Consider the following 25,958-nt stretch of genomic DNA (forward strand, 5'->3'; position numbering starts at 1 on the left):
GTGCTTCCTGGTAAGTGGAAACACAAGAAAGTTACAGCAAAATCGTCAGCCTTCATCTACCAGGAACCGCGCCTTGGTGGCGATCCTGCTGCAGTCACCGGCTGCAATGAGGAGCAGTGCGGGAGGACAGGCTGTGTGTCACTGCAGGGATCCGGGGCTGCACCCCTGGGGACAGGCTGTGTGTCACTGCAGGGATCCGGGGCTGCACCCCTGGGGACAGGCTGTGTGTCACTGCAGGGATCCGGGGCTGCACCCCTGGGGACAGGCTGTGTGTCACTGCAGGGATCCGGGGCTGCACCCCTGGGGACAGGCTGTGTGTCACTGCAGGGATCCGGGGCTGCACCCCTGGGGACAGGCTGTGTGTCACTGCAGGGATCCGGGGCTGCACCCCTGGGGACAGGCTGTGTGTCACTGCAGGGATCCGGGGCTGCACCCCTGGGGACAGGCTGTGTGTCACTGCAGGGATCCGGGGCTGCACCCCTGGGGACAGGCTGTGTGTCACTGCCAGCACCCCTGGGGACAGGCTGTGTGTCACTTCGGGGATCCCCGGGGACAGGCTGTGTGTCACTGCGGGTACCCCTGGGGACAGGCTGTGTGTCACTTCGGGGACCCCCGGGGACAGGCTGTGTGTCACTGCGGGTACCCCTGGGGACAGCCCGCGGGTCACTGCGGGCCGCCCCAGCGCAGAGGGCTCAGTAACTTTCCCGGCCAAACGAAACCCTTCGGTCCTGCCCGTCATCCCCCCTTCCCTACACAGGGCAGCTTGGGAGGGGCAAGCAGGACGGGGCAGGAGCGGAGCGGGCTCTCACCCCGGGTCAGGACATCTGCCAAGGGGGCTCGGGGCACCGGGCCGGGCCGTAGCCGCGGGCGGCCGCTGCTCCCGATCCGGCGCCGCGTTTTGCCGGCGCAGCAAGTGCCGGCCTTGCCGGAGGAGGAGCGGCGGGAGGGGGAAGGGGGAGGAGGAGCCGGCTCTCGGCCGAGCCGCTCCCGCCCCTCAGCTGGGAGCCCGCAGCCAGCGGGTGCGAGCCGCAGAGCCGAGCGGCGCCGCTCCGAGCCGGGATGCGGGAGCCGGGGATGGGGTAGCCGCGCCGCCCTGCCGCGCTCCCCGCCATGTAGGCGAGCCCCGGGCGCCGCGCACATCGCTCCCCGCCGCCTGCTCCGCGTTCGCACCGGCCCGGGGGACCATGCGGAGCGCCCCGGTCTCCGGGCTCCTGCCGCTGCTCCTGGGGCTGCGGCTGCTGCTGGGCGGCGGCGCCGCGGCTCAGTACTCCAGCGACCTGTGCAACTGGAAGGGGAGGTGAGGCGGCATCCTGCCCGGGCAGCGGGGACTGCCACGTCCATCGCCGTCCCGCTCTGGGAAGAAGTTAATGCCGAACACAAAAGGGAGACCGCTCCCGCTGCGGTGCCCAGCCGGGGCTCGGGGAACGGGGCGGCGGAGAGCCGGGGCCGGGGGCGGATCTGCCTCCCTCCCTCCCTCCCTCCCTCCCGCGGGCTCGCAGCGAGGAGACCTGGGCACGGCCCCCGGGCAGGGAGGGATGGAGGGGCCGGGGCGAGCCGGGCTCCTCTCCGCGGGATTGAGGGGCCGGGCAGGGCTCCCCTCGGCGCCGTTCGGGGGGCTGGGAGAGAGGGAGGGCGGTGCCAAGTCCGTAGCGGAGAAGTTTCTCCCCGCGACCATCTTCACCGCGGCCCCAGCGCCTGGGGGAGGCGGCGGCCGCGCCCGGGGGAGCAGCGAGGCAGCCCCGGCTCGCACCGGCCCTGGGGTGCGCTGCACCTGCGGAGCGCTCCCCTCCCCGGGGCTCTCGCTGCCTCCCGGCCGCTCTCCTCCCTCTCCTCCCTGCGCTCCCCTCCCTGCGCGTCCCGCACTTGGCGCTCGCTCCCCGTCCCGCTCCCGGCTCCATCAGCCTGGAGATGATGGGGGTGATGAGCTCCGGGAGCCGGCACAGCGGCCGCGCTCCTGATTCATTCTAATTGCACCGGTTGAGAAACCTCTCCAGTTCTCAAGTGTTTATCTCCCAAATTATCTTTCCTTTAATTGCTTGTAATATGTTTAGCGCGTGTGGTTGGGTCTGTGACCTTCTTCTCTCTTTAAAGGTTTAAAAAGGCAACTCTGCTCAACTAGCAAATGTTGCTGGGTCAGCCTTACTTGGAGAGTGAAATGGTTCAACTCTAATACACTCTTCAGATGACTTTCTCTAGCATAAAAGTTTGGCCGGCCTGTGTCAATGGAGTGTTTTGGAGTAGAGAGAATTCAAAGTGGGGAAACAATTGTAAGAGTAAAAGATTGTAAAAGTTATAAAAATTGTAAAAGTAAGAGATAAGAAATCATGATGTTGAAAGTCAATATCATGATTCCTTATCTCTTACTGTCCGAAACATGGTGCTTTGTATTTACTTTTTTTTTTTAATTTTATTTTCTTGATAATTGATGCATAGTTAGAAGCAGTGAATCCACTTGAAGATGAGTCTGCTTGATGGGGATCAAACCTCTGGCAAACTCCTAATTTGTCATTTTTCTTTACAAACAAAACAAAAACAACAAAAACAAACCAAAAAACAAAAAAAACCCCTGAAAATGCTGTAGAAAAGCATCTTACCACCTGGTACTACAACAAAATTTTAAAAGAATTCTGCAATTTTGTCCTCTTTTGCTCTTATTTTTGTCCTATTTTCTTAGAGCAAGCAGTGACCCCTCATGTCACCTGAGCAGGGTTGGAATAAGCAATGCCTTGACTATCAGCTCAGGGGGTGATGCTTGGGGTGGGGGGAAGCGAAATCTTGTACCTGAGTTTGAGATGAACCTGGCAATGCCAGCTTGGATTTACTCACCTGTTGTTCTGATGAGCTGAAGTGGTGACAGGTTTGTGATAAAGCTCTTGGATGAACAGGGAAGGATGAGCAAAGTTTGGTCTGGGTGGTTTCACTTGTGGGAGAGTTTCAAAGTTCAGGTGGGCTGGAGTTTTGGGAGGGGATAAAGTAACCCAGGCTGACTCAGGCCTTACTGGTGATGTCAGAAATGCTGGCAGCAAAGGCCATTCAATATAATCTGTTTTGTCCTAAAAACACAGCGGTTTGGAAGGAAAGTAATTTGATGTACCAGTAAATATTATTAATTAAATATTTCAGTGTGGATACTAAGATTTATATGGGTTAGAAAGAACTTTTTAAATGCAGAATATAATATTTTAAAGTAGTGTGATGATTTTTACCTTGACTGTTAGGAAAAGTTATGAACCTGAATGCCAGACATGGTCCCTCTTCCCCACAGTGAAGTCACAGGTTGGCTTGTGCTGGTGGATTTGAGTCATGTCATCTTCTGTAGTAAACCTGAAGGTATTTTCTCACCTTTATATGCACATCTGTATTAAAAGCAATAGTCTTAAAAACAAAACATTCTGGATGTTTTTTTTTTTCCCTATTAGCTTGTGGAGAAGTGATGAGCTTGTACCCCTGAGCAGGATGAGGAGATTCACTAGGATTCCTCTGGATATCCCTCATGCTTCCAGGGAAATCTGATGCAATGCACAGCTTGACACCTGCAATTTAAGTACAAGCCATAATAGCATCTTAATAAATAACTTGTCAGGTAGCTTCCAGGAAAGCTTTGTCCAGGAGAAAGCAGAAACTTCACTATGAAGTTTCCAGTTTTTACTTTTTCTGTAACTTCAGGTTTTTGTGCTGCAATGATCTCTTGATGCTTTGGGCAAAAGTGACAGGCTGAATGTGCTGGCCTGACGTGTTTGACCGTAGGCTGTAGCACAGAGAATTCAGCTCTTAGGTGGCTGCTTTTGTCCATCACTTCTGCCCTTGGTATGGTGGATGCTCTGAGGAGTTCTTAATGTTTTCTAGACTGTCACCTCTTATTAAATTCTCCAATTTAGGAGCAAAAGTTCCCTGCATTCATTGCATGGTGCACGGGTACTTGTAGGGCTCTTCAGCACATCTTTAATAGAATAAATAAATAACTGAAGTGGATAGTGTGAATATTCTTCTCCCTTTTTCTTTAAATAACACCTGTTCCACATTGCAGCATAACAGTCACTGCAGTGATACTGTAACTTTAAGTTACAATATTTACACTATACAATTAGTTATTGTAAGGTTTTTCAGGGCAGACATAAGGGGATGGCTGAAGCCAGAAAGGGAGAAGAGCAAGGAGACAGATGCAGTGATTCAGGATGTCCTCATGGATTGGTATGAGGAAGTAGCTGTAGAAGTAGCTTGCCATAGAAGTAAGTCCCAATAAACAGCACACATGTAAAACAGGTCATCCATCACTGCAACCACAAAACACCTGCCCTATATCCTTGCCATGTAATCAAAAAGCCAAAACTCCAATGAGTCTGGAGAATAAAAAGGCTCCCAGGTCTGCATTACTGTGTGGACGTGGTGTGTCTGATGAGTGGCTAGTGAGAGCTAAACCTGGTGTTAAAGAGTCTCTCAGTGTGAGGACAAGTCATTCTGACTGAAAGCAAAGTGACAGGTTTTACTGGATGATGATGGTTGCTGTTAAATAATGTGAACGTGTATTTTGAAATCTGCTTAACTTTTGAGTCATCCTTTATTACAAGGCTTAATGTGTGCAGGTACTTGTGCTTGATGTGTCTGTCTAATGGCATCACTCTTGCCTGTGGGACATAATTGGCTTTCAGAAGATAATTTCAGAGTCCACCCTGTTTTTCGTTTGAACAGTGTGAATGTTTGAACAAAATTAACGTAGTGTTGTTTTTTTGGTTTTTTTTTTTTTTCCCCTCTGGCAGAAATTCACTCCCTCGGTGTTGTTGGGATCGCTTGCAACAGAAGTTTCACTGCATGAGTTCAGAGTTTTGCCCCGGTGTCTTCCTTCTGTTTAAGCACTCAGGCTGGAATCTGCCAGTATAAGTCCTGCAAAACCTCTGCAGCTTGTTTTGATGTCTTGAGTAGGGACAAGTGATGTGTGAGGATAGTTTTCTGCCCCTTTGCTGAGGGATAACCTTTGCACTGTTTAATTTTGTTTATTTGCAGCTTGCACATAAACAGACTCCTGTGTTTTCTGTTGAGTGGCATCATGTGTGTGCTGTGGTGAAAACTGATTTTGTGGACCAGATGTGGATTTACAGTCAGCTTGAAATATCCCTTTGCAAGTCAAGTTTCCTGAATGTGTTAAGTACTGCTGAATTTGAGGGCAAGAGACTAAAGGTTAAAAGCTTGTCCCTCTTTCCTCCTCATCTGTGTTCTTGATGTGGCTTTCAAGATTCTTCAAAAGCACATGTTTGGAGGCTCTATTGTTATTAAATATGACTTTTTTTCTTTCTGAGCTTCCTCATGTAACCTCTATCAAGTAGGTCACACCGACACTCACAATAATGAGTCACGTCAACAGTAAATGCAAACCATATGGTTTGGTGTTTTTTTTTCCCTTTTACACATTGCTTGTAGTTACTTTCTAAGTGCTGACTAAAATTTAGACCCTGTTCAGTGCCTGAATATGTCTTTGGGATGGGGAACTGTGTATTTGGAGGTTTCTGCTGAGGAACCAGGACTTGATGTCAACACTTGCGCTACACTAAAATATGTTTTTACCACAGATTTCCTGTGTAACCTCAGACTTAATCCTTTTAAAGTATTTTTTTCCCTGTCTTGATTCATCTGCCTACAAGTGGGAATGTTGTGAAGCTGCCCTAAAGTCCTGGCCCATGAGGTGACAAGGAGTCTGTTTTTGGGTAGTGCTCTACAGGCACAGGATGAAAGATGCTAGTGCTGGGGAACAAGGTGCTCAGAGCACAGGAGGAGAAACAAGCTCGGTGGTGAAGTGATTTGCTCATACTTGCTTAATAGGTTTGTGACAGGACAGAGACTGAGACCAAAGGATTTTTCCCTAATAGCCCAAATAGTGCAGCCAATAAATCGGGCTTCCCACAGCTTGTTCTTCCAAATGCAGTGTCTGCACTGTGCAGTGTTGTGTTAGGGCTTTGAGTCACTTTGGATAAAGAGCTGGTGGGGTTGATCCAGCATCAGTGATGGGCAGCAGAGGTTGTCTGGGGCTGCCCTCAGCTTAGGCTGTGGGCAAACAAGCCATGGGGATTTACTGCTCATTCTGTTTAGCAGCTGGCCCTGGGACTCTGTGTTGCTCTCCTGTCCCATCCCTGTGGTCTCTGTGAAATGGTTGTTGGGGTGTTCAAATGGCCACATGGTCTCCTTCTTGCTAAACACAGCTCTGTGTCTGGTTGTAGCCCATCAGTGAAAACACAAAACTGGGCTTAAACCTCATATTGAGCAGCAGTGGAGGAACAAGGTCCTACCAAAAAAAGCATCATAGTTCAGTGCTTCCCCAGCTATGACAAGGGAGTCAGGTCTCTCCTCTCCTCTCCTCTCCCTACCTCCCAGCGTGGAGACCCGGGCTGCCCAGCTGGGCTAGAGGGTATCAGTAGCACGTAGAGCATGGCTTTTGCTGCAGTTTACAGGGTGAGCTTGGCATCCCTCCCAGTTTCAGATCCATTGGGAATATAGACTTGGAAGGGGAACAAAGTACTTGGAAAAAGGTGGAGTCTGATCTGCAAAGCTGGAGAACATGCTGGATTGAGCCACCAGGAAGGGAGTTTGAGCATACGTGTTTTACTCAGTATGCACAGCTCAGCTGATGGGCAGTAACTGAGCCTGTAGTAATTTCATCGCTTTTGATCATGTGCTTATATCCTATTTAATTTTGAAGCCTATTACTAGTGGTTTGATGTTTTCTTCTGGGGGAATGATTTAAAATTGTCCCATAATATTAAGGCTGAAGTGTTGCAAGAGACCTGCGCTGCTGAGCTGGATGTGCCAACACTCAGTGATGTCCTGGGCTTCCTGCATTTCTTGCTGTGTGTTCTGGAAGGTTTGAGGTTGACCTTCACATTGTTAGCTCCGTGATTTCTCTAACCTTGTCTTTCTTTCTTCCTCCAGTGGCTTAACCCACGAGTCTCACAGGAAGGATGTTGAACAGGTCTACCTCCGCTGTTCTGAAGGGTCGATAGAGTGGATGTACCCCACGGGAGCACTCATAGTCAACCTGCGACCCAATATTTCACCTGCCTCTTACAAACACTTGACTGTTTGCATAAAGCCCTTCAAAGACTCTGCAGGAGCAAATATTTATTTGGAAAAAACTGGAGAACTGAAACTCTTGGTCCGAGATGGAGACCGCAGCCCCAGCAGAGTGTATTGCTTCGGCTACGACCAGGGGGGCCTGTTTGTGGAGGCCACTCCTCAGCAGGACATTAGCAGGAAAATTACAGGCTTCCAGTACGAATTGATGAGCAAGGGAATAGCAGCTGACTTGCACACAGCTTCTGGTGAGTTCTGGGGTATTGTCAGACTTCCGTGTCCTGTATTGGATGTGTAACAGATGGCAGAGTGAGTGAGTGAGTGAGATAGCGGATGGGAGTTTCGTGTGCTTTTAAGGACATGTTTTATTGCATGATTATTCTATTGCAGAAGAATTGATTTGCTTTTTGGTTTGTTGTGTTTTGGAAGCTGGTGGCATAGGCTGAACTCCAGTGATTTGTTGAGGGCCACAGTGTGAAGGATTCTCCCCTTGCAGGGGCAGGGTGTACTACAGGAGCTGGCTTCACCCTGCACTCAACTCCAGCATGAACTGGCCTTCCCAGCCTTGCTGTAACACTTTTCTAACTACTTTTTAACTCAGTTTTTAAGACCCCGCTGCATGTTTTGAATAATAAACATTTGAACAAGGAGGCACTCCTTTTCCTCGGTGGTTTTTTTTTCCCCTTTTGCAAGTAGTGCTACTTGCTGACCTAATTATTGCTTTTTCTGGTTTGTTTTGGGTTTTTTATTCAAAAAAGGAAAATGGTGTGTTCTTTCCTCAGCTCTCCTGACATTACTGTGCCATGGCAGAGCTCTTCAACACCATGACAATACTTCTACAGGACAGTGTTGTCCTCTCTCTCAACCATTGTGAAAAGCAAGTTTTGCAGGGAGTTTTACTCCAATTAAATGCTTTATAGGAAAGAGGAGTGGACAAACTGAAATATCTTACAAGCCTGTAAAGTCTGGTACTAAACAGCATTTGGAACAATGGCTGTAGGTGTGACCTAAGTGTGCATTTGTGGAGGATGACGGGGTGAAAGGGGAATTCCCTTTAGATAGGTGGTATCTGCTTCATGCATCTTACCCATTCAGGATTGTCTCTAGCTTTTATCCCCAAAACCAAGGAGGGGGAATTTCCAGAATAGCCCAAAGAATTGCAGATTTAGGGTAGTTTGTCTCAAATGAGTGCAGGGGTTTCAAGGTTTCGGTATTTTAAGTGAGGAACCAGATTTGTTTCAACCATTTGAAATGTGGGCTGTCTGCTCTTCTGGGTGAAGGCAGCGAGAGAAGAGTCCTCAGAGCACACTTGGGATGATCAGCCTGGGGCAAAGCTGATGTTTAGTGGGGCTGTGTGGCCCAAGAGCCATAAGGAGGATGGCCAAAAGCTGGCCAGACTCTGCCTTGCTGATGCCACATGCTCGGCCTGAGATGCTGCTTGATAAGTGCTGGTGTGACTCATTAAACTGCAGCTGTATCTTCCAGGGATATCTTCTCTGGGATAAGTGATTGCAGAACTTGTTCTGCTCTTCCCTCCCTGGCTCTTTTCCACATCAGGCTCTGGATTGTCTGTTTGTGTATTTGTGCAGCCCTGCCAGCGTTAAGTGTTGTCACGCCAGCTCGATGGGGCTTTACTTTGTGCAGCTCTGAGCTGGACTCAGCTCAGCTGAGCAGAGCTGGGCTCAGGGCTGATGCAGTAACCCCAGGAACTGACAGGTGGCAGCTTTGCCATTAAAACAAAAACATATAAACACAAATATTCTAAATTTGAAGTCACTGCCTTTACTTTTGCCATGCTCACAAGTGGTAGCTTCTTATTGGGTGTTCTGCATTTCAGGCAGACTGCTCTGCTACATCCAAAAAGTCTGCAAATGGAGTGGGGTATCTCTGCTGAGCTGCTTTCCCTGTAAGATCATTTGTGCAAAGATGAATACACTGTGCAGAATGTCAGCTATGTAGTAAAATTCCATTGCAGAAGACATTAAATACATTGTTTAATCAGTTATTTGGAGAATGTTCCCAGATTCAGTGCTGCTTTCTCTGTCAGGCTGTGAGGATGGAAACAGAGGCTAATGAGAAGTCACTTGAACTTACTAGGAAAAGTCCTGTGCTCTTTTCTTTTCCAAAAAAGTTGAAATTGCTTTTGTAAAATAATATGACAGAAACACTGCTTATCCCTACTGGGTTTAGTCTGCACTTAGGGTTTCTCCTGAGCTTTGCTAACATTGAGGACTTGCTGCTGACATCCTTTACCATCACAAGCCAGCACAAACTGCTGTATTTTCAGAACTAAATGCTCTTCTTTACACATAAAATCTTGGAGGTTTTTAAAGCTGATGGGAGTATTATTTCAGGGACGTTCAGAAGTCAAACTGAGGACTGAATCCAATTACAGCCTTCCTCTTTAATAGGCACATTAAATCACTTTTTCAATGACTGCTGTGTTTTCAGCTGTAACAGGCACTGGTTGAATTTCAGTGCTGTCTTATGAAACAATGTGGTGGGGAATCTGCTCCATTCTCCAAGTGTCTTGTTTGGCTAGAAGCAGCTTTTTAATAGTTCATCAGCAGAGCCTTCAGGGCAAACTGGGGATCTCTATTGTATTATAAATTATTTCTCTTGCCTTTTTTTGGATCCCCAGACTCCGGGGAGGGGCTGTGCAGGGTGAAAACACGATGAAAATGCCATACATGACTCTTTCCACTACTCACTTAGATGAGCACTTTTATTTTCCTATAAAATCTGTACGTCTGGGGGAACTGCCAAATAGCTGCCTTGTGAGGCTTCCACAGAGCAATATATTTGAGGTTCTTTGCAGTTTGTGGAGCTCCTTTCTTCTGGAGCTGCTTCTAGTTTTCCTGTGAAACCTCAGGTGAAATGCCCTTTACTGAGCTGCTCATTTGGAGAGGGGGAGTTTACAATCACTGAAATCACTGAAGATTTCTTCACTGGAGAGGAGGCTCAAGTCAGAGGCAAGCTCTGACCTTAAAGGAGCTGAAAACTGGGTTTAAAGTTCTGCATTTCCCACCACCCTTCCTTCTGTCCCTTGTTCACAAACGTGGCTGCTGTTTTTGGCTGCTGCACTCTGGAAAAACGAGGCTGCTCGTGTCTCATTGCAGTTCAGCAGAGTTCAGCAGAGCTGGCAGTAGGTGTGAGGAGGTGCCAAAGATGTGAGATGCTGTTGTAGACGGGCTCTGAGATGTGCTGGGCAGAGGAAGCTGCAGTGCTTCTTCTGATGACAAAGAGCTGAAAATAGCAAATATTGCATTATTTTCTTGCTGCTTCAGAGTGGGGAGATGACTATCATAAAAGACCCAGGTGTGGGGCTGAGTAATCCAGCCCTTTCCTTGTGCAATAACTACTTGCTAACAACTTCTCCCCGCTTTCCCTAAATGCTGTGTTTGTTTCCTGGTGATAATTGTTGTACTCCGCCCTTGAGTTTACTCTCTCTCCCTAACCTGGCATCCCAGCCCTGATTAAAGGGTGTAAGTCATCTGTTTAATACTTTAATGACCTGTTGTGTCCTTAGAGTCCTGACATTGCAGGGTGCATCAACAAATCAACAATGCTTGGCATGGTGCCTGTGGTTTAATTAGAAATCCTCAAGTTTTATTAGTTTACAGCCATTCTTTCCCACTTAATCAGAGTCTAGCAAATAATTCAGTAGAAAACATATGCAGGTTCTGCATTGGCCTTTCCCTTTTTTTGGAAAGGTTGAATGACACAGGGCAGTCTTAACAATTTTCTAGATTCTGGGGATTCTTTTTCTTTGCTCTGACTCTGCCTTACCACATTCTCTCAAGATTTCCAAACTGTAGGAAGAATTTGTACTATACTGATAGATTTTAATTTAGGTTGATGACATCTGGTATGGAAAGTTTTTTTACCGTAACAGTCAAAAAAAAGTGCATTTCTGTGGGGTTGTAGTTTCTTAAGATGGGAAGAGGAGTCAAAGCAAAGATGCCACAGTGCTTGATATAATTTAATGGGAGTAGTCCCTAAGAAAGGTCACCCTGACAATTCAGGCATCTTGATGGGTGTGTTCTCTCTTCATATCCAAAGTGATGGTTGACTGAAAGTGCTTTTGATTTCAGATTAGGCTCTGGGCTGCAGCCCTCTCTCATTCCCATCCACACTGATGCTCCATTAACTCCAGCTCATGCTCTGCAGCCCTGCTCTGAAGCCTCAATGTTTGCCCAAATGAAGAACTGAGGCACTGTGACATTTTGGCCTGAGGCCACTGGAGAATCAGCAGAACTCGTTTAAGCTGTTGAATTCTGTTGATTCTAATCTTTGCTGCTTGTGCTGGAAGAAAACACTCTGAGGATCAGCTCTGCTGCCTATGTTGGCAAGCAGATGGAGGTTTTGGCAAAAGTGTTGTTTGGCCCCCACGAGTTTTCTGAAGGTGCTGACCCACATGAGCTTCTCAGCTGTGCCTGTTTGAGGTCTGCCTTGCACCACAGCAGACTGCTTGCATTAAATTTCTGTGAAAACTGTGAAGGTCCCTTGACAGTAAGTTACTTTTTGAGTAGTTCAGCTTCTGCTCAACTAATCTGAAACAAGAATCTGTAGGTTTGACCAAAAGTTTTGGAGAGGGAGAATCCTTCTCCCTGTCCCACCAAAGGAACTTTGTTTTGTTACTTAAATCCTGTGGTTCAGGAGTGTCTCATCAAGCTCTGGGTCCAGCTTTGTTCAAGCTGTGTAGTTTTCTTTTCCTGTTACACACTCATGGGGATGTCTGTAATTTAGTTGTCAGAGGGTGTATTGAAAGCCCTTTCATGACCCACCTGCTCTTGTGGTAGTAAAGAAGTCAAACTTTAACACAAATGCCCCTTTATCTTGATGGCATCTACAGACTTAGTGCAGATTCTATTAACTGTTTTATATGTTTTCTTTATTAATGCTGTGTACCTGGCTGAGAATATTATTACACAGGAGGTACAACACTTGTGTGGGTATCTGAAAAATGAGTCAAAACCAGATAAATCCAGTTAAGTAATTAACAGTATTCAGCTATTTCCTGTATGCTGGTAATCCATTGTCCTGAGATAACAGAGCAGAAATTGAGAAAGCACAGAAGTATTTGGGCTATACCAATGTTTCTGCTAACAAATGGCTTTTTAAAGCACCCTTCTTAACTTCTGATTTTTAATGCAGTGTGTGTTTGGCAGAGGTGGGGCAGCAGTCTGCCCCAGCTCTGCAGGTATCCTGCAGGGCTCTGTTGTCATTCCTCCTTGTAGGCTCCTAGTCTCATGCTTTCCTCTGGTTCCTCACAAATATCCAATCTTTAGGGTTATTTTCTTTCTTGGAGGCTGGATGTGCTGCTTAGCTTTGTAACCTGAAGCAGCAGGTTACAAAGGTTCGTAGAATCACAGAATATATATTATTTATAATATTATATATTATATTTATATAAGAAGAAACCTTTAAAGTCTATCCAGTCCAGCCCCTGCAGTGTGCAGGGACAGCTTCCACTGGACCCCGTGGCTCAGAGCCCCATCCAAGCTGGCTTTGAAGATTTCCAAATTTGGTGCATCTGCCACTACTCTGTGCATCTTGTTCCAGTAATTCACCATCCTCACACAGGTGTATTTTTCACTTCTTGTCAGAGTGGAAACTTTCTGGTGTTTTGTGCCAAGGCTGGCGAGCAGGAGGCCGTGCCTGCTGTGCCCACTCTTTGCCAGGGTAACCATGACTGAGCTCCTCGCTGCTGTGGGCAGAGGAGGTGATGGAAAGAAGCACTTGGAACACTTAAACTGAAAGTCCCCATGACCTTTCTGCCTAGCCAGGCTCTGCCTGAGTGATTGTGACCATCTGAGGTGCTGGCACTATGCTGTGTGGCATCTCATCCCCATCGGATGAGAAAAATGCCTTGCTTTGTATTTCTCTCCTCCCCGTTTTCTGTGCAGGTTAAAACTCTTGTACCTCTTGGGATTGAGGGGTTAGAGCTAGATTTTTAATGCCCTTCCAACCCAAACCATCCTGTGGCTCTATGAAGTGCACAGAACAGGTTGATGTTGCATTCCTCCCATTTGGGGTTAGCTGGAGAAATTAATAATAAACAGCAAAGTTGAAGGCTCTATAAGCCTGAGCACACCTTGCTGGGTGGCTCACCTGTGCACCTAAAGCTTTGATGATTTGTTTGACTTTTCTCTAAAAGGTCATAAGCAAGTTTTAAGAGAAAAACATCAGAAAATAGCTTTTATTGAAGTTTCTCAAAGTACACAGCAGTTAGTGGCTGTAGAAGGGATCCTTCTGATGCTCCTGCTCTAGGATACAATTTCTCAGCTGGGTTTTTTTTTGAGAGACTTGCAAAAAAACTCCTATCAGGAGACTGCCCACGCTAACTTTGTCTTTCCACTGCAATGGCTGATCTAAAACTTGGTACAAAGTAACCATGAAAATCTAAACAGCATTCCCTAACCCTAATGTGCAAAAACCACATTTAAAGGTAGTTTTTGAGGGCGTGTCACTGAGCTGTGTGTCATGGGGCAGCACCTAACTGGATCAGGCTGGCTGCACTATAACACTGCCTAGAGTGGGATCAATTTTGAGAAGCTGGAAACCTGCTCCAATTATTCATGTGCCTGGAGTGGTCAGGCTTGTGGTGAATGATTGACTGGGTGGGAGAGTTTGAGAATAAAGTTTTCTGGGTTTTTTTTTCCTGTGTGGAATTGTTCCAAAGTGCTGTTCTGATGCTCAGGGAATGCACACGCTCATCCATCACCTTGAACCAAGCAAGGTGATGTTTTGGAGGACTGTGTCTGAAAAATGTTATATTAAGGAGCCTTCACTTAAAAGAAAGCCCCCACCAAAATTGGATGGATTCTCTAATTTAATCTCTCCTTCTCCCAAGAAAATGGTTTTGCCAGCATCTTCTCTAGCCCTGCTTGTCCTTTGATGTTGTCGGACAGGAGTTGGTTTTGCAGTGGGCAGAGGAGGTGACAATGGGGCTGCAGTGATAAATACACAGCTGCAGGGGAGAGTGGGATAGAAAATAGCTTATTTTTGCTAGACTGGCCACGAATGCCGTTAGCTTATTTCTCAACTCAGTGGGCAGTCAAAAGCAATAAGCAGTCAGGTGTATTGTCCAGGCAGCTGGGGCTCTGCTCTGCTCTGACCTCTGTGTACCGCCAGAGATGGTCCCACAAACAGAGCTGCAATCCAGCCCAGTTGCTTGGCAGTCTTTAATAATGCTCTGTGCTTGCTCTGCAAAACTGTTTAGTTTGCTAATTCCTGAGGCTGTAGTTAAAGAAGGGGTGAGAGGGTGGGGAAGCTGCATTCCTCTTCCCACTGACTGAAACATGGGCCAAATCTTTCCTGTGTTGGAGTCTTGATTTGCAGGACAGAAAACCTCTTTCACCTCCATCTGTGCTAGAAGTCAGAAAATATTCACTGAAATGTTGCACAGATATCCTGGACCTAAAGCTGTGATATGTTATGTCTGACCTTGGGAGGTTTAATACTGGCTCAGAAAAGCTGCTGCCCTCTGACAGCCTTGATCCAGGTAACCTTTGGTGCTGGTTCAGATTTGTGGAAGGATTTCTTTGCTGTGGGTTTGCTCCTGACTCCTTTATGGGATTTGAGCCTTGATTCCTGCAATGGGCATGACCTCGGGTGTTTGCCCCATATCCTTTCTGTACTGAAGCCCTGGGAGAGCTGAAGTGATCAGAGGTGCTGGGAAATGTGCACAGAGCTTGCCTGGTGTTCCTGTCTGTCTCCTAGGATCATTCCTGTTTGTACAGGATACACCTCTGCCACCAGAACTGCCTTAGCTTTACATCAATTTCTTCTATCTGCAAGGGGATGTCAGAAATTTGAGAGAAAAATAAAAATGTTCCTATGTAACACTGGTGAGTGAGCTTGATATGGCCAAGCACGGTGGGATTTTAAAGAAAGGTGATGTATCTCAGAACTTTTACTGTTACAAATGAAAGTTTTAAATGAAAGTTTTTAAGGTTAACTGAACAATGTTACAGCATCAGGCATCTCTCGCTGTGTAGATGTAGCTCCTCCACAGCCCTTCTCAAGAACAGGATGATCAAATAAACATGGTTTCATAAAGAAAACTGGCCTTGTTCCTTCAGAACTCTCCCACATAGCAAGAAGAATTTGTTTTCTAGAAACAGGAAGGAGAAGGACCTGTGTGGAGCTGAGTGCACATATGCTTTTTTTTTTTTTTTTTTCCCTTTTTAAAGACTCACTTAATCTTTGATCTGTCATTATTTCACTCTCAGGGTTTAACTTTAACCAGCCACTTGTTCCTTAATTCTATTCCTCTGCTCCATCAGAGGCATTAATGGACCGGACCGAAGGGGAGGAGGGAGGGAAGGCTTTTGTGTTCCTGGCAGCTTTCCAGCCTGGTAGTAGGTGCTGGCTGCAGCCTCTCCTATAGCCCTGGCAGGGTGAAATGCTTGGCTGCACAATTTCCCCAGGGCATGGGAGTGAAAAACACCTTACTTGTTCATTTTCTGCTGTGCAAGCACTGCGTGACAGCTGAGGGCTGTGCTGGCTGGCAGAGACAAAGCCCAGCAAGACATCGAAGGCTTCAGAACTTCATCATTTCCTACATCTGACCCTGAGAGCTTTTACAAGGCTTTGGCATGATGTTTTCTTTAGAAGAAGGAAGAAATATTTTCGGGATGGATTTTGGGAGGGGATGAGCCATAAGTCTTTGTGGGTTTTGAGTCAGGGGCAGCATTTCCACCTGTGCTGGCACGTTCCATGGGGTGACAGCGAGGGACTCTGCCCCATCCCTGCAGGTCAGAGGGGATCAGAGGAGCCTCTCAACCATCCACAGGCACCTCTGACTTCCAGCAGCTCCTTCTTCCTCATGCTTCCCACTCCTCTAATCCCCCTGGGGCAGTAGCGGTAGGTTTGAGGAAGGAGAGAGGTGTTTTCTGTGAGATAGTTAAATAGAGCTGCTTTTTTTATGGCTTTATAGTCGTGTCTTGTGCACGTAGAGCAGGAGAAATTCCCAGCAGTTATCTTGCTGCCATCTTTTCCCTTTAATTGCAGTTAGGGAGGGGGAAGAGGAAAGAAAGAAAAGGAAAAAGCAGATGTGTACAGGTGCTGCTTGCACAGGGACATGTGCGTGGTTGCAGAGACACTTCTCGTTTGCTGGGCTCTGCTGCTGCAGTGCAGAGAGAGGAATTTAACTGGACATCTGATCTGCTGACTGGGGCTTTTTGGACACAACATCTTGCAGGCTTGACTGTAACTGAGGGTTTTTATAGAGCTGTGATGCAATGGGTAAGTGTAGGAGCTGGGCTGGGATTTGGAAGTGATCCAGTCACTGTTCTGTCTCTGCCCACCCCGTGCTGGCATTTGCCACGGAGGGGAGAGAGGAGGGACAGAACGAAGCATCTTGAAGTTGTGACACTTCTCATCATTTCCCCTGGGTTGATGCAACTCATGCATGCAGGCAGAGTTTAATAATGTTTAATGCTGGTTAAATAAAAACTGCCCTGTGGGTTTTTCATTCCTTTTGTTTGTTTTGTTTTAAATTTTAAACAAATGGCTGTGTTTCTAGCTGACCTTTCAGCTCATTTGTTTGAATGGCTGCTGCATCTTGATACAGCAAAAAGACATCAATCCCAAAGGATCCTTACGTGCTCTGTATCTGCTGAGCCAAATTTCAGTTTGAAAGCTGTTGCAAATGGAGCTTGCCTAGTACCAAATCTCTTCCTCGCATTGTTTACATAAATAGTTAATCTTTGGTACTTAGGGACTTTAGTACCCTCTTGGAAGACAGTTCTGTGAAAAGATAAATTTCTGGTTTATGATCTCTTGTCCTAACGTTTCTCAGAACACAAAGGTCATCACATCTCTATTGGTGAGGTTTTACAATGTGCTTTTTTTATTCTTTCTTTGCAGGAAGGAAGTGGTATTAACTCGATTCTCTTGGCACAGTCCATGCCACAGCCTGCAAAAGTCTGCATTTCATTAAATTTATTTGCAGGTTTAAATTGTTCTTGGCCAGTGTTTATATTTTCCAAGTTACTTCTGGAAACTTGTACATATGTGCAAGTTGAACTGAGTGTTAGAAACAGGCTAGGGCAAGGAATGGGAGTTGACATTTCTTTTTCTGGAGGGGTAAAATCACCGGTATCCCTTCTTCACATGGAGATCAGGGCAGGATGGCCATTGCAGCATCATGATGTGTCAGCTGCTCCATCTCTTCCTTGTCCTGTACCAAATCTGGCTGTGTGGTGGCTGCAAGAAGAAGGGAATCTTTGAGTTTTGTATCTGTGCTCATGATCCTTGTCCCAAGTTGCCTCTTCTGCTCAGCACAGGGGCTCAGATTAACTTTCTAGCAAACAGGGGGATGAGCACTTCTGCCTTCAGAAGAGCACTAAACCCTCTCATCATGTTACCCACTGCACTAACCTTGTATTCATCAAAGCACAGCCTCTTTGTGGCCTTCCAGTGCTTAAAGGGGCTAACAAAAAAAAAGGGGAGTGTCTTTTTCACATGGGCAGATAATGATAAGATAAGGGGTAACAGTTCTAAACTAAAGGAGGAGAGATTTAGATTAGATGTTAGGGAGAAATTTTTTGCTCTGAGGACAGTGAGGTTACTGGCACAGAGAAGCTGTGGCTCCCCCATCTCTGCAAGTGTTTAAGGCCACGTTGGATGGGGCTTGGAGCAACCTGGGAGAGTGGAAGGTGTCCCTGCCCATGGCAGGGGGAGGAATGAGACGAGCTTTGAGGTCCTTTCTGTCCCAAGCTGTTCTCTGGTCCCATGTCTGAGGCTTGCTGATCCAGAGGGCTGGGAGCAGGGCAAGTCCAGCTCTCCTGTTTGTTCCCTGACTTGGTGTTTTCCTACTGACATGCTGGGAAAAGTGCACTGCTTGCAGAAAGCCCCGTAATCCTATCCCATCCAAAGACAGGAAAACCTTGTAAAACAAAGGAGTGATGAGGGAGCTCCTCTGTGTGTTGTGACAGGGTGTCAGTAATTTCCAGCCCAGCTGTGGACAGGCTCTGTGTCTTCTGGCCCTGTTTTCCCTCCCTGTGTGGCTGCAGGTATTATTTAAATGCAGGTGTGCTGGATGCAGCTCTGCTGGCCTCAGCTCCCAGCCAGTTCCCTTTGAGTTTGAGATGCACTGACTGTGCAGATGCACTGATGCAGTTTTAGCTGGTGTTTCGGTGTGGGGGTTGTGAGGGTTTTGAGGTTTGAATGTTGTTTTGGCTCGCTCAGGAAGAGCTTTCTGAGGTGGTGAGGAAAGTTGAGGTGTATCAAGAAAGGAAAGGACTAGTCACAGCCTGGTAAACCAGAGTGGTTATCAAATTTTTGTCCACCTGCACTGCACTGCAGACTTTCTGTTTGGGATATGAGCTGTGAGAGGTTTGCTTCATGGAAGAAATGCTCCTTCAGAGAGGAAGCACAGGCATATTTCAGAAGAAATAATTGCAAGGATTTATTTCACTTTATAATTAGTTAAAGCAGGATGAGGGCAAGCTTTATTATTTTTTTTCTTGTTCATATGATGCTTTTCCCTAAAATCTTTGTTTCCCAGCTAAATTGCCAATCCAGTAAGCAGCTGAGACATAATCATTTTTGCTTAGGACTCAGAAAAATAACAGAGAAACACGTCATTATAGGAGAAACCACATTTCTATTTTTACAGTCTGCTCTGGGAAGTCTGCACTCTGTGTTTCCAGGAAGGAGACTCATCCTATGATGCCCTTTCCACTCTGGGTGCTGTCAGCAAGAGCTGCCAGTTGCAGAGCTGGCAGCAAGAGTTTGAAAGGTGTGGGTGGATTTCTTTGTTCCACATGAACTAATGCTGATGTCAGGCTGAGGGAGCTGGGTCTGTGGCTGGAGGGGCTGCACCAAGACCCACCTGAATGTCTTCAAGAGAAAAGACTACTTGTTTTAATCAGAAGATTTCAACCTAAAACTAACAGAAAGTAACGCTTTGACGCTGCCTGGACCTCCTTGGTGGCTTTTGATGCTTAAAAAGGTCTGATTGCTCATCAAAGATTTGCTCAGAAGTTCTGAGGTGTGGGTGACGTGTGCTATGGAAGCAGATAAAGAGCTCTGTGTTTTCCTCCCCCGCCATCCACACCTTCACCACACGGCACGCGTGCACCCGCTCCTTCACCAAACCAAAGGGTATTCCTCGGTGAAGTGGTTTTCTGCAATTACTTTGTGTTCAACATTTTCACTTCTGCTTAAAACGTGTCTCTTCCTGTGTGTGCTGCCAGCACGGGGGGGGGACGTTCAGCACTGGGGAAGCAGGGTGGAGAAGGGCTTTTGGGCTCACTAAGTGGAGTTTTGGGATGGTGTGTAGGGAGCTGCAGCACGGCCCAGCTGTTCTGGTAGCTGTGATGTCGTGGAGTGTGTGGAGAAAAATCTGGACAGGCAGAGGAAACTTCTTTCTTGTGGGGTGGAAGCTGGTTTTGGGGTAAGGTCAGGTCAGTCAGACCCATGGGTGGCTGTTGAAACACAAATGTTTCAAAAGAAGAGCAGGCCCCTTCATGTGGTTTCTGTGACGCCTGCAGCCAGAGCCAGCACGTCTCGGCTGTGTGCGTCCTGCAGGGAGCTGTCATCCTCCTGATGGCCCCTCCATCACCCCCACCTCCTCTTTTCCAAGGAAAGAAGGGTTGTGGGCACACAAACCAAAGCAGGAAGGGCTGGAGCTGTGTGTGTGAGCCGAGACAGGCCAGCAACACCTCCCAGCACTCTTGGGCAGCGTGCTCAACTGCAGCACTGAAGGGGCAGAAATCCACCCACAGCGCCGGGGAAAATCCTTCCTACACAGCCCAGCTCCCTGGTGCTGGCAGAGCTGGGCACCACCTGAGGCTCGTGGCATCTCCTCAGGGCACAGCCTCTCTCTTCCCAAGCCTCCCTGTGGAGAGGTCCAGGAGAGGACCAGCGACGTGTTCGACAAAGCTGTTGGGCAACAAGTGCGGTCTATTGTTAGCATCGCCTCGTCCTCCTCAGTAACACCAGGTTCAGAGGGCAAATCGCTCAAAGCAGCTGGGACATGACTGCTGGCTTGTGAGGAATGATGGAATTACATCTCCCTCTGTGGGGAGGTGAACAGAGAGCCCTGTGGAGGCGCTGGGCTGGGGCGTTGGAGGGAGAGGGCTGCCTCAGGTTACTTCAGGTCAGGATTCTGTCAAAATCCATCAAAGGCGCTCCCAGGAGAGTCGGCAGCCGACGTGCACAATGCAGGCTTTATGCCACCGCTGGTGGAGTTGAGTTATAGGCATCTGGGCTTTAGAGGACTTCGATAAAATGTTGCTTTCCTGTGTTTCTTTTATTTTATTTTCCTCCCCCCACCTTTCTCCTGCTGCTGTATGAATTAAGGCTCGTTGGCTCATGGAGTTTAAAGGAATTAGAGCAGCTGACGTTGATATTGTTGTTGCGAGTTTGTAGGCTCACTTTGGGATGTGAGAACCTGGGCAGCCCTTGAGACATCCCCAGGGAGTCAGGATCTGGCAAACACAGTGGCCTTGTTTAGTACCAGGCCCAGTTCCCCAGAAAATGAACATCTTCACCTGCTGTGGATGAGTGAAGTGCTTTTCTTGGGGTTGTGGGGGGTTTTTTGTTTGGTTTTTTTGTGGGTTTTTTTTGTTTTATTTTTTAATTTTTTTTAAATGTTGTTTTTAATAGTTATAAGGAAGCTTCCTGTTCTAGTCTGAGGTGTTATTTTGACCTATGGATGGAGCAGAGCACCTGCTGCCCAACCCAAAGGGAATGAACTGCAGCTAAAGCCATGAACTTTTGTGTTAAGCACACAGATTCCTTCATGGCTGTGATTCAAAAGAGAGTGTAGGCATTGCCACCTCCTAAGGATTTAGTTTCTTTTATGAGCCTTTATAGGAATGAGGCTTTGGTTGTAGCCAGTGGATGTTATTTGCTTTTTAATGGTCCATTTACCTCAGCGGTAATCCTTCACAACTTGCTTTCCATCTGTGCTTCCATACCTTGTTTTTGCCACTTGCAAGATCTATTTGATACTCTGTGAATGCAGATGTGGGAGTTGTCCCACAGAAGAGGATTTTTATTCTTCATCTGTCTGGAGTTGCAGAGATGGGTGGTGGAAAATGGTTGTTAAAGCAGCTCACATGCCACCACACTGCTGTGAGTCAGCTGGACCTGAAGCAGGTTCTAAGTAATGATCTAGTGTGAGCAATGCTGAGCATTTTTAATTTCCTTTTGTATTTAAAAAGGCTGCAGGATTTTGCCTAGGGTCCACAATTAAAATGATTTGATTCTGTGTACACATGGAGATTTGGTCATTTGATTTATTACTGTGTCAGTCTATTTAAATGGAAGGAGCCACTTTTAATGCATTTTGTTTTTCATCTTTAATGCTGTTGCTTGTGTTGCACTCCTCTGGAGAACAGAAATGCCTTAGTCATTTTGGTGTTTTCAATTTTCTGATGGGGTTGGATGAACTGCAGAGATGTCTGGTCTAAACCAAGACTTTGAAAGGCTGAGATGCCTTTTTATTACGAGGTCTTTACAGAACTAAATATCTGAAATCCAGCTGTGGGTTTAGAGGATGTCCACCAGCTGTACTTTGTTTTGGAGCTTTTGTCCATGTGAAAATGCTGTGGGATTTGTGCACATTTCCTCTGGTTGATCTCAGGTCCTCATTTGGACAGAGGGAGGCTGAGGAAGGAGTTACTCCACTGTAGGATGTTCAGTGACAAACACACTGAGACTTGCCCAGGGAAGTGCTGGAATCTCCATCCCTGGAAGTGTTCAAAACACGTGTGGATGTGGCACATGGGGACAGGGGTTAGTGGTGGGCATGGCACTGCTGGGTTAATGGTGGGACTCGATGATCTTGGAGGTCTTCTCCAACCTGAATGATTCCATGATTCTGTTACAATCTTCTTTGTCAGATGAAGCTTGTATGTTTGGTCTAGCCACTGATCAAAATCTCTTGAGTCTGAAACTTGAAGTATCTTTAGCCTGAATTTGTTCTAGTACTCCAGTTATGTCCAGGCTTCATCTGGTTCTACATTTCTCATTATCTTAAACATTTTCCAAACTTTTCTGAAAAAGAGCTGAACTAGTGTGTGGGGAAAGAAGGGCAGGGAAAGCTGGGTTGTTTCTGAAAGCTTTGGAGATATTCAAACTAAACAGAAATGTGATGGATCCAGATGCTGTTTTGTCCATTCCTTGTCTCATCTTTTGGAGCTTTTAAAGCTCCTTGAATTATTCCTTCAAATATCCCTGCCCAGAAATGTGCATTTTACATTTCCTTTAATCCTATTAACCAGCGTGTTACACTGTGTATGAATCATCTGACTGGAGCAAATCTGGTGGATTTGGTTCAATAATCCCTCTTTCTGGATCACTGCCTTTCTGGGTCCTTGGAAAAAAGAAAAGAATTGCCATGTCTTGTGTCAGAAAGTGGCTTGTGCTGTCTGACAGGAGGGTGACAGAGCACTGGAGGCACCAGCTGCGTGTTGTGTGGACAAGCTTAAATCTACTTTTAAGTGCCATGGATAAACTTTGGGAAGCAGGTGGGGGGAGAGGAAGGCTGTGGCTATTTGGGAATCTAAACTAAGTGTTTTCAGATGCTGTGGTTCAAAACCCGAGTTTTTTGGGGGTGGGGAGAAGTGGGGTGGCTTCAGTTTGCAGCTGGGTGCTGGGCTGTGTGATGGAATCTCAGCATCCAGTCACCTCCACCTCCCTGCTTTGCTGGAGCCTCTGCCTGTGCTGATCCAGGGTTTCCATTTTCCTGGGTGATTTGTTGAGGTGACACCAGCTGACAGACAAGGTTCAGATCCTCTTGCCACTGTGGACAGACTCACTGAGCATGGCCAGGCAGGGCAGATCCTGATAATAAACAAATGCCTGAACTCAACAGGGTGTTATAGAAACATCTGTATTGCAACTACAGCACCTTCCCCTCAGAAATATCTGGCTGAGTACAAAGAGGAGCCACATTCTTGCATTGATTAGATTAGTGCAGATATCCAAATGTTTCCAGCAGTACAGGAAATGGTCTTTGTGCTCTTGAGCTCAAACAGATATGGGCTCGAGTTTCCGCTTTGCCTCAACGCCCTCCAACACATGCACTGGGGTTTTTCATCCCCTCTCTGCCTCCCCCACTCTGTAACTCCTGGATCTTTGATGTGGTGATGACTAAATGGCCCAACAACACTTGATTGAAATTGTAAGAGAGAAGCTTTGCCATCAGAGTGTAAAAGACACATGATCTGAAAGTTTCTGAGTGAATTTACAGCAGAGCGCCCTGCAAATGCACCAAAATGTATTTTGTGTAAGTGCAGTGAGGGTGTGCAATGCTTGCTGGATAATAAAGCCCAGCAGGATGTTCCTTCATTGCTAAAGACATCCCTATTCCTGCTTGGGTACAAAAATCTCATGGAGGCTCTAGGGTTAACTAGGGATAGCCCCCACTTTTTGTGGCAGAGATGCCAGACAGATCTCTGGAGTGATTGTGCCAATGTTGTGTGTGTGTTGGTCAGTTTTTGTTTTGTTTAAATGGTTTATTTATTTAAATTTCTTTATTTGCTGCTTGTCCTTTGCTAATTGTGACCCTTCCTGTGCAGCTCCCTGCCGACCCTGCAGTGACACTGAGGTCCTCCTGGCTGTCTGCACTAGTGATTTTGGTGAGTGGCTGTCTCCCCCATCCCTTCTCCTCCCATAAACACCGACAGACCCCTCCCCACCCTGGCAGCCTCCAGACCAGCAGGGTCTCAAGGTGCTGGGCACATGCAAAGTTCAGATCTCTGTGCCCAGCTGGCACCTCCCCAGCACGGACATGACACAGCAGCCACGGTGGAAGGTCAAGGATTTGGGTGCATCTAGGAGAGGTCATTTCTTGTTGCCCTGCAGTGTTGGTGGACTTGACAAAAGACCAAAAGTTTCACTAATTGTCCATGCTTCCCTTTTTAAAAGGGAAATTAGCATTAGCTGTATCTGTAATGGCTGAAGAACAGAAAGTATGTTGTCAGGGAGCATTTAGCACATATCTTCTTGCTAGAATTCTTCATGATTAGTGCTATTTTTCTGATGTAATCATTTTTCTAATGATGTTTAAAGTTTAATGTTTAAATTTAACATGTGGGTGCCCTTTGCTGGACAGATTACAAATATAAACTAGAAAAAAAATGCAAATGTATACTGGGGGTTACTGGATAATCCTAACTCTCAGGATAACAAAGGACCAAAACTTGGGCTGCTGTAGTGAAGCCAGTTCCCCTGGCTGCAGGGCCTTCCAAAGCATTTTTGAGTAATTAATCCTTAAACCTCTTGCTGTTTCCAGTGATCAGAGGCTCCATTCAGAACGTAACGAACGAGGCAGAAGAGCAAGAATCCATAATTCACGTCGGTGTCAACAAACTGTACAGGCAGAAGAGCAAAGTCTTTCAGCTGACAGGGGAGAGTGGGAACTGGAGAGGACAAATAAAGACCTTGCTCGAGTGTGGGGTGAAGCCAGGAGATGGAGACTTCCTTTTCACGGGACGAATGCACTTTGGGGAGGCCAGGTTAGGCTGTGCCCCTCGTTTTAAAGACTTCCAAAGGATGTACAAAGAGGCAAAAGACAAAGGGCTAAACCCATGTGAGATTGGCCCAGATTGAAACCCCCTGTTTGGCCGAAGATCTCTTTTAGCATTTGGCCAGGAATATTTCCTGGCTGCAGTGGAAACTCTGAACAAAGCTGGTAACTGAGGCTGGACAGACCTGGAGGCTGAGACCCCACAGCCTGCGGTGCTCACAGGCTCATGGAAGCAACAGAGGTACGAGCTCAGAGGGCTGCCAAGCAAGAAAGGCTGGATTTTTAACCAATCTTGTCCTTATGAATTAAGTTATTATATTTTTTTAGTGACTTCCTTAGGAAAACGAGCAAAGAAAACTCCCATGTCTTAATAAAAAGAAAAACCCAAATGAAAGCCAAGATGCCTTTGTATCTTTTTCATACTAATTTTTAAAAATGTCTTAAGCTGATGTAGCATTTGGTATGGCGTATTCTGTATAAATGGCCAAGAATGTGATAGAGCACGGTAAAACATCTTAACATTGATGCTTTGTAAAAAGCTTGGTGTACAATTCAAAAGTTGTTTCTTATGACAGAAATTTATGGAGCCAAACTCTTATGTGTGTGTGTGTGTTGTTTTTTTTTTTTTTTTTATTTGAAAGAATGTACAATTGCTGCCTGCAATTTTTTGTCCAGGCTGGCAAATTCTTTCCATTCCAGAGAAATAAAGGTCCCTGGATTTGACACATGCTGTTTAAAATCTTTATTTTTTTCTTTCTTCTCAAGGCCGATCTCAGCTAGTCCAGATGTGCTCATAGATCAATTCTGGGCTGCTCTCTTATTTTGTGGCTTCTCTGAGCAGAACCAGAGTTCCTGTGAGGCATTGGGAACCACAGTGTTTTTCAAAGGGGAAGCAAGAGCTATTTTTGGAGATTTTTAGACATGTGCAGGCGAGGCTTTCAGCGTTCTCTCTGATGCCAGCGGCATTATTTTGGGACTGGCTCCAAAGGCAGGCTGCCCCTTGGTGTTTAACTTGAAGCTTTCAAGTGTGCTGGCTGGTAGCTTGGCATGAGGTGACTGTTCATGCCTGTGAGTCCTGAGGGACATGGCCAGGCCACCTGTGAGAAATCAACACCTGAATCAGGGTGTGCCACCTCTGCAGGCACCGTCCTGGAGGAGGAACAGGAGCTCTCCCCTCTGATCAGTCCTGCTGCTCCCCATGGCCTGCAGAGCATCACTGATGGTGCCTTCACAAGGGTTTTAATCTCTTGCCCCTGTTCATTCTTCAGCATTCTCCACTCCTCCAGCTTTCATTTTAGGCTGTCAGGTTCTTTAAATAAAGGTTTTACTCAGTGTCGCTTTCTACCTGATCCTCACCTTTCCTTCGTGTAAGTTGGTTCTGAGCCTTGGGGAGGGCAGCTCAGGG

The 25,958-nt window shown here is 46.7% G+C and overlaps 1 protein-coding gene across 1 annotated transcript; it reads left to right on the forward strand.

The window, feature by feature from the left end:
* The first annotated feature begins 1,012 nt into the window (after positions 1–1,012).
* METRNL (meteorin like, glial cell differentiation regulator) lies at positions 1,013–25,358 on the forward strand. Its single transcript, XM_005526821.2, has 4 exons — positions 1,013–1,297; positions 6,919–7,307; positions 23,604–23,663; positions 24,320–25,358. Exons 1-4 carry the CDS (start codon positions 1,185–1,187, stop codon positions 24,634–24,636), a joined length of 879 nt encoding a protein of 292 aa, XP_005526878.1. The 5' UTR covers positions 1,013–1,184; the 3' UTR covers positions 24,637–25,358.
* Positions 25,359–25,958: the final 600 nt, after the last annotated feature.

Source organism: Pseudopodoces humilis, chromosome 21 (assembly GCF_049639895.1).
Source record: "Pseudopodoces humilis isolate 2021_Gansu_Grassland_sample_001 chromosome 21, ASM4963989v1, whole genome shotgun sequence".
Taxonomy (NCBI): domain Eukaryota; kingdom Metazoa; phylum Chordata; class Aves; order Passeriformes; family Paridae; genus Pseudopodoces; species Pseudopodoces humilis.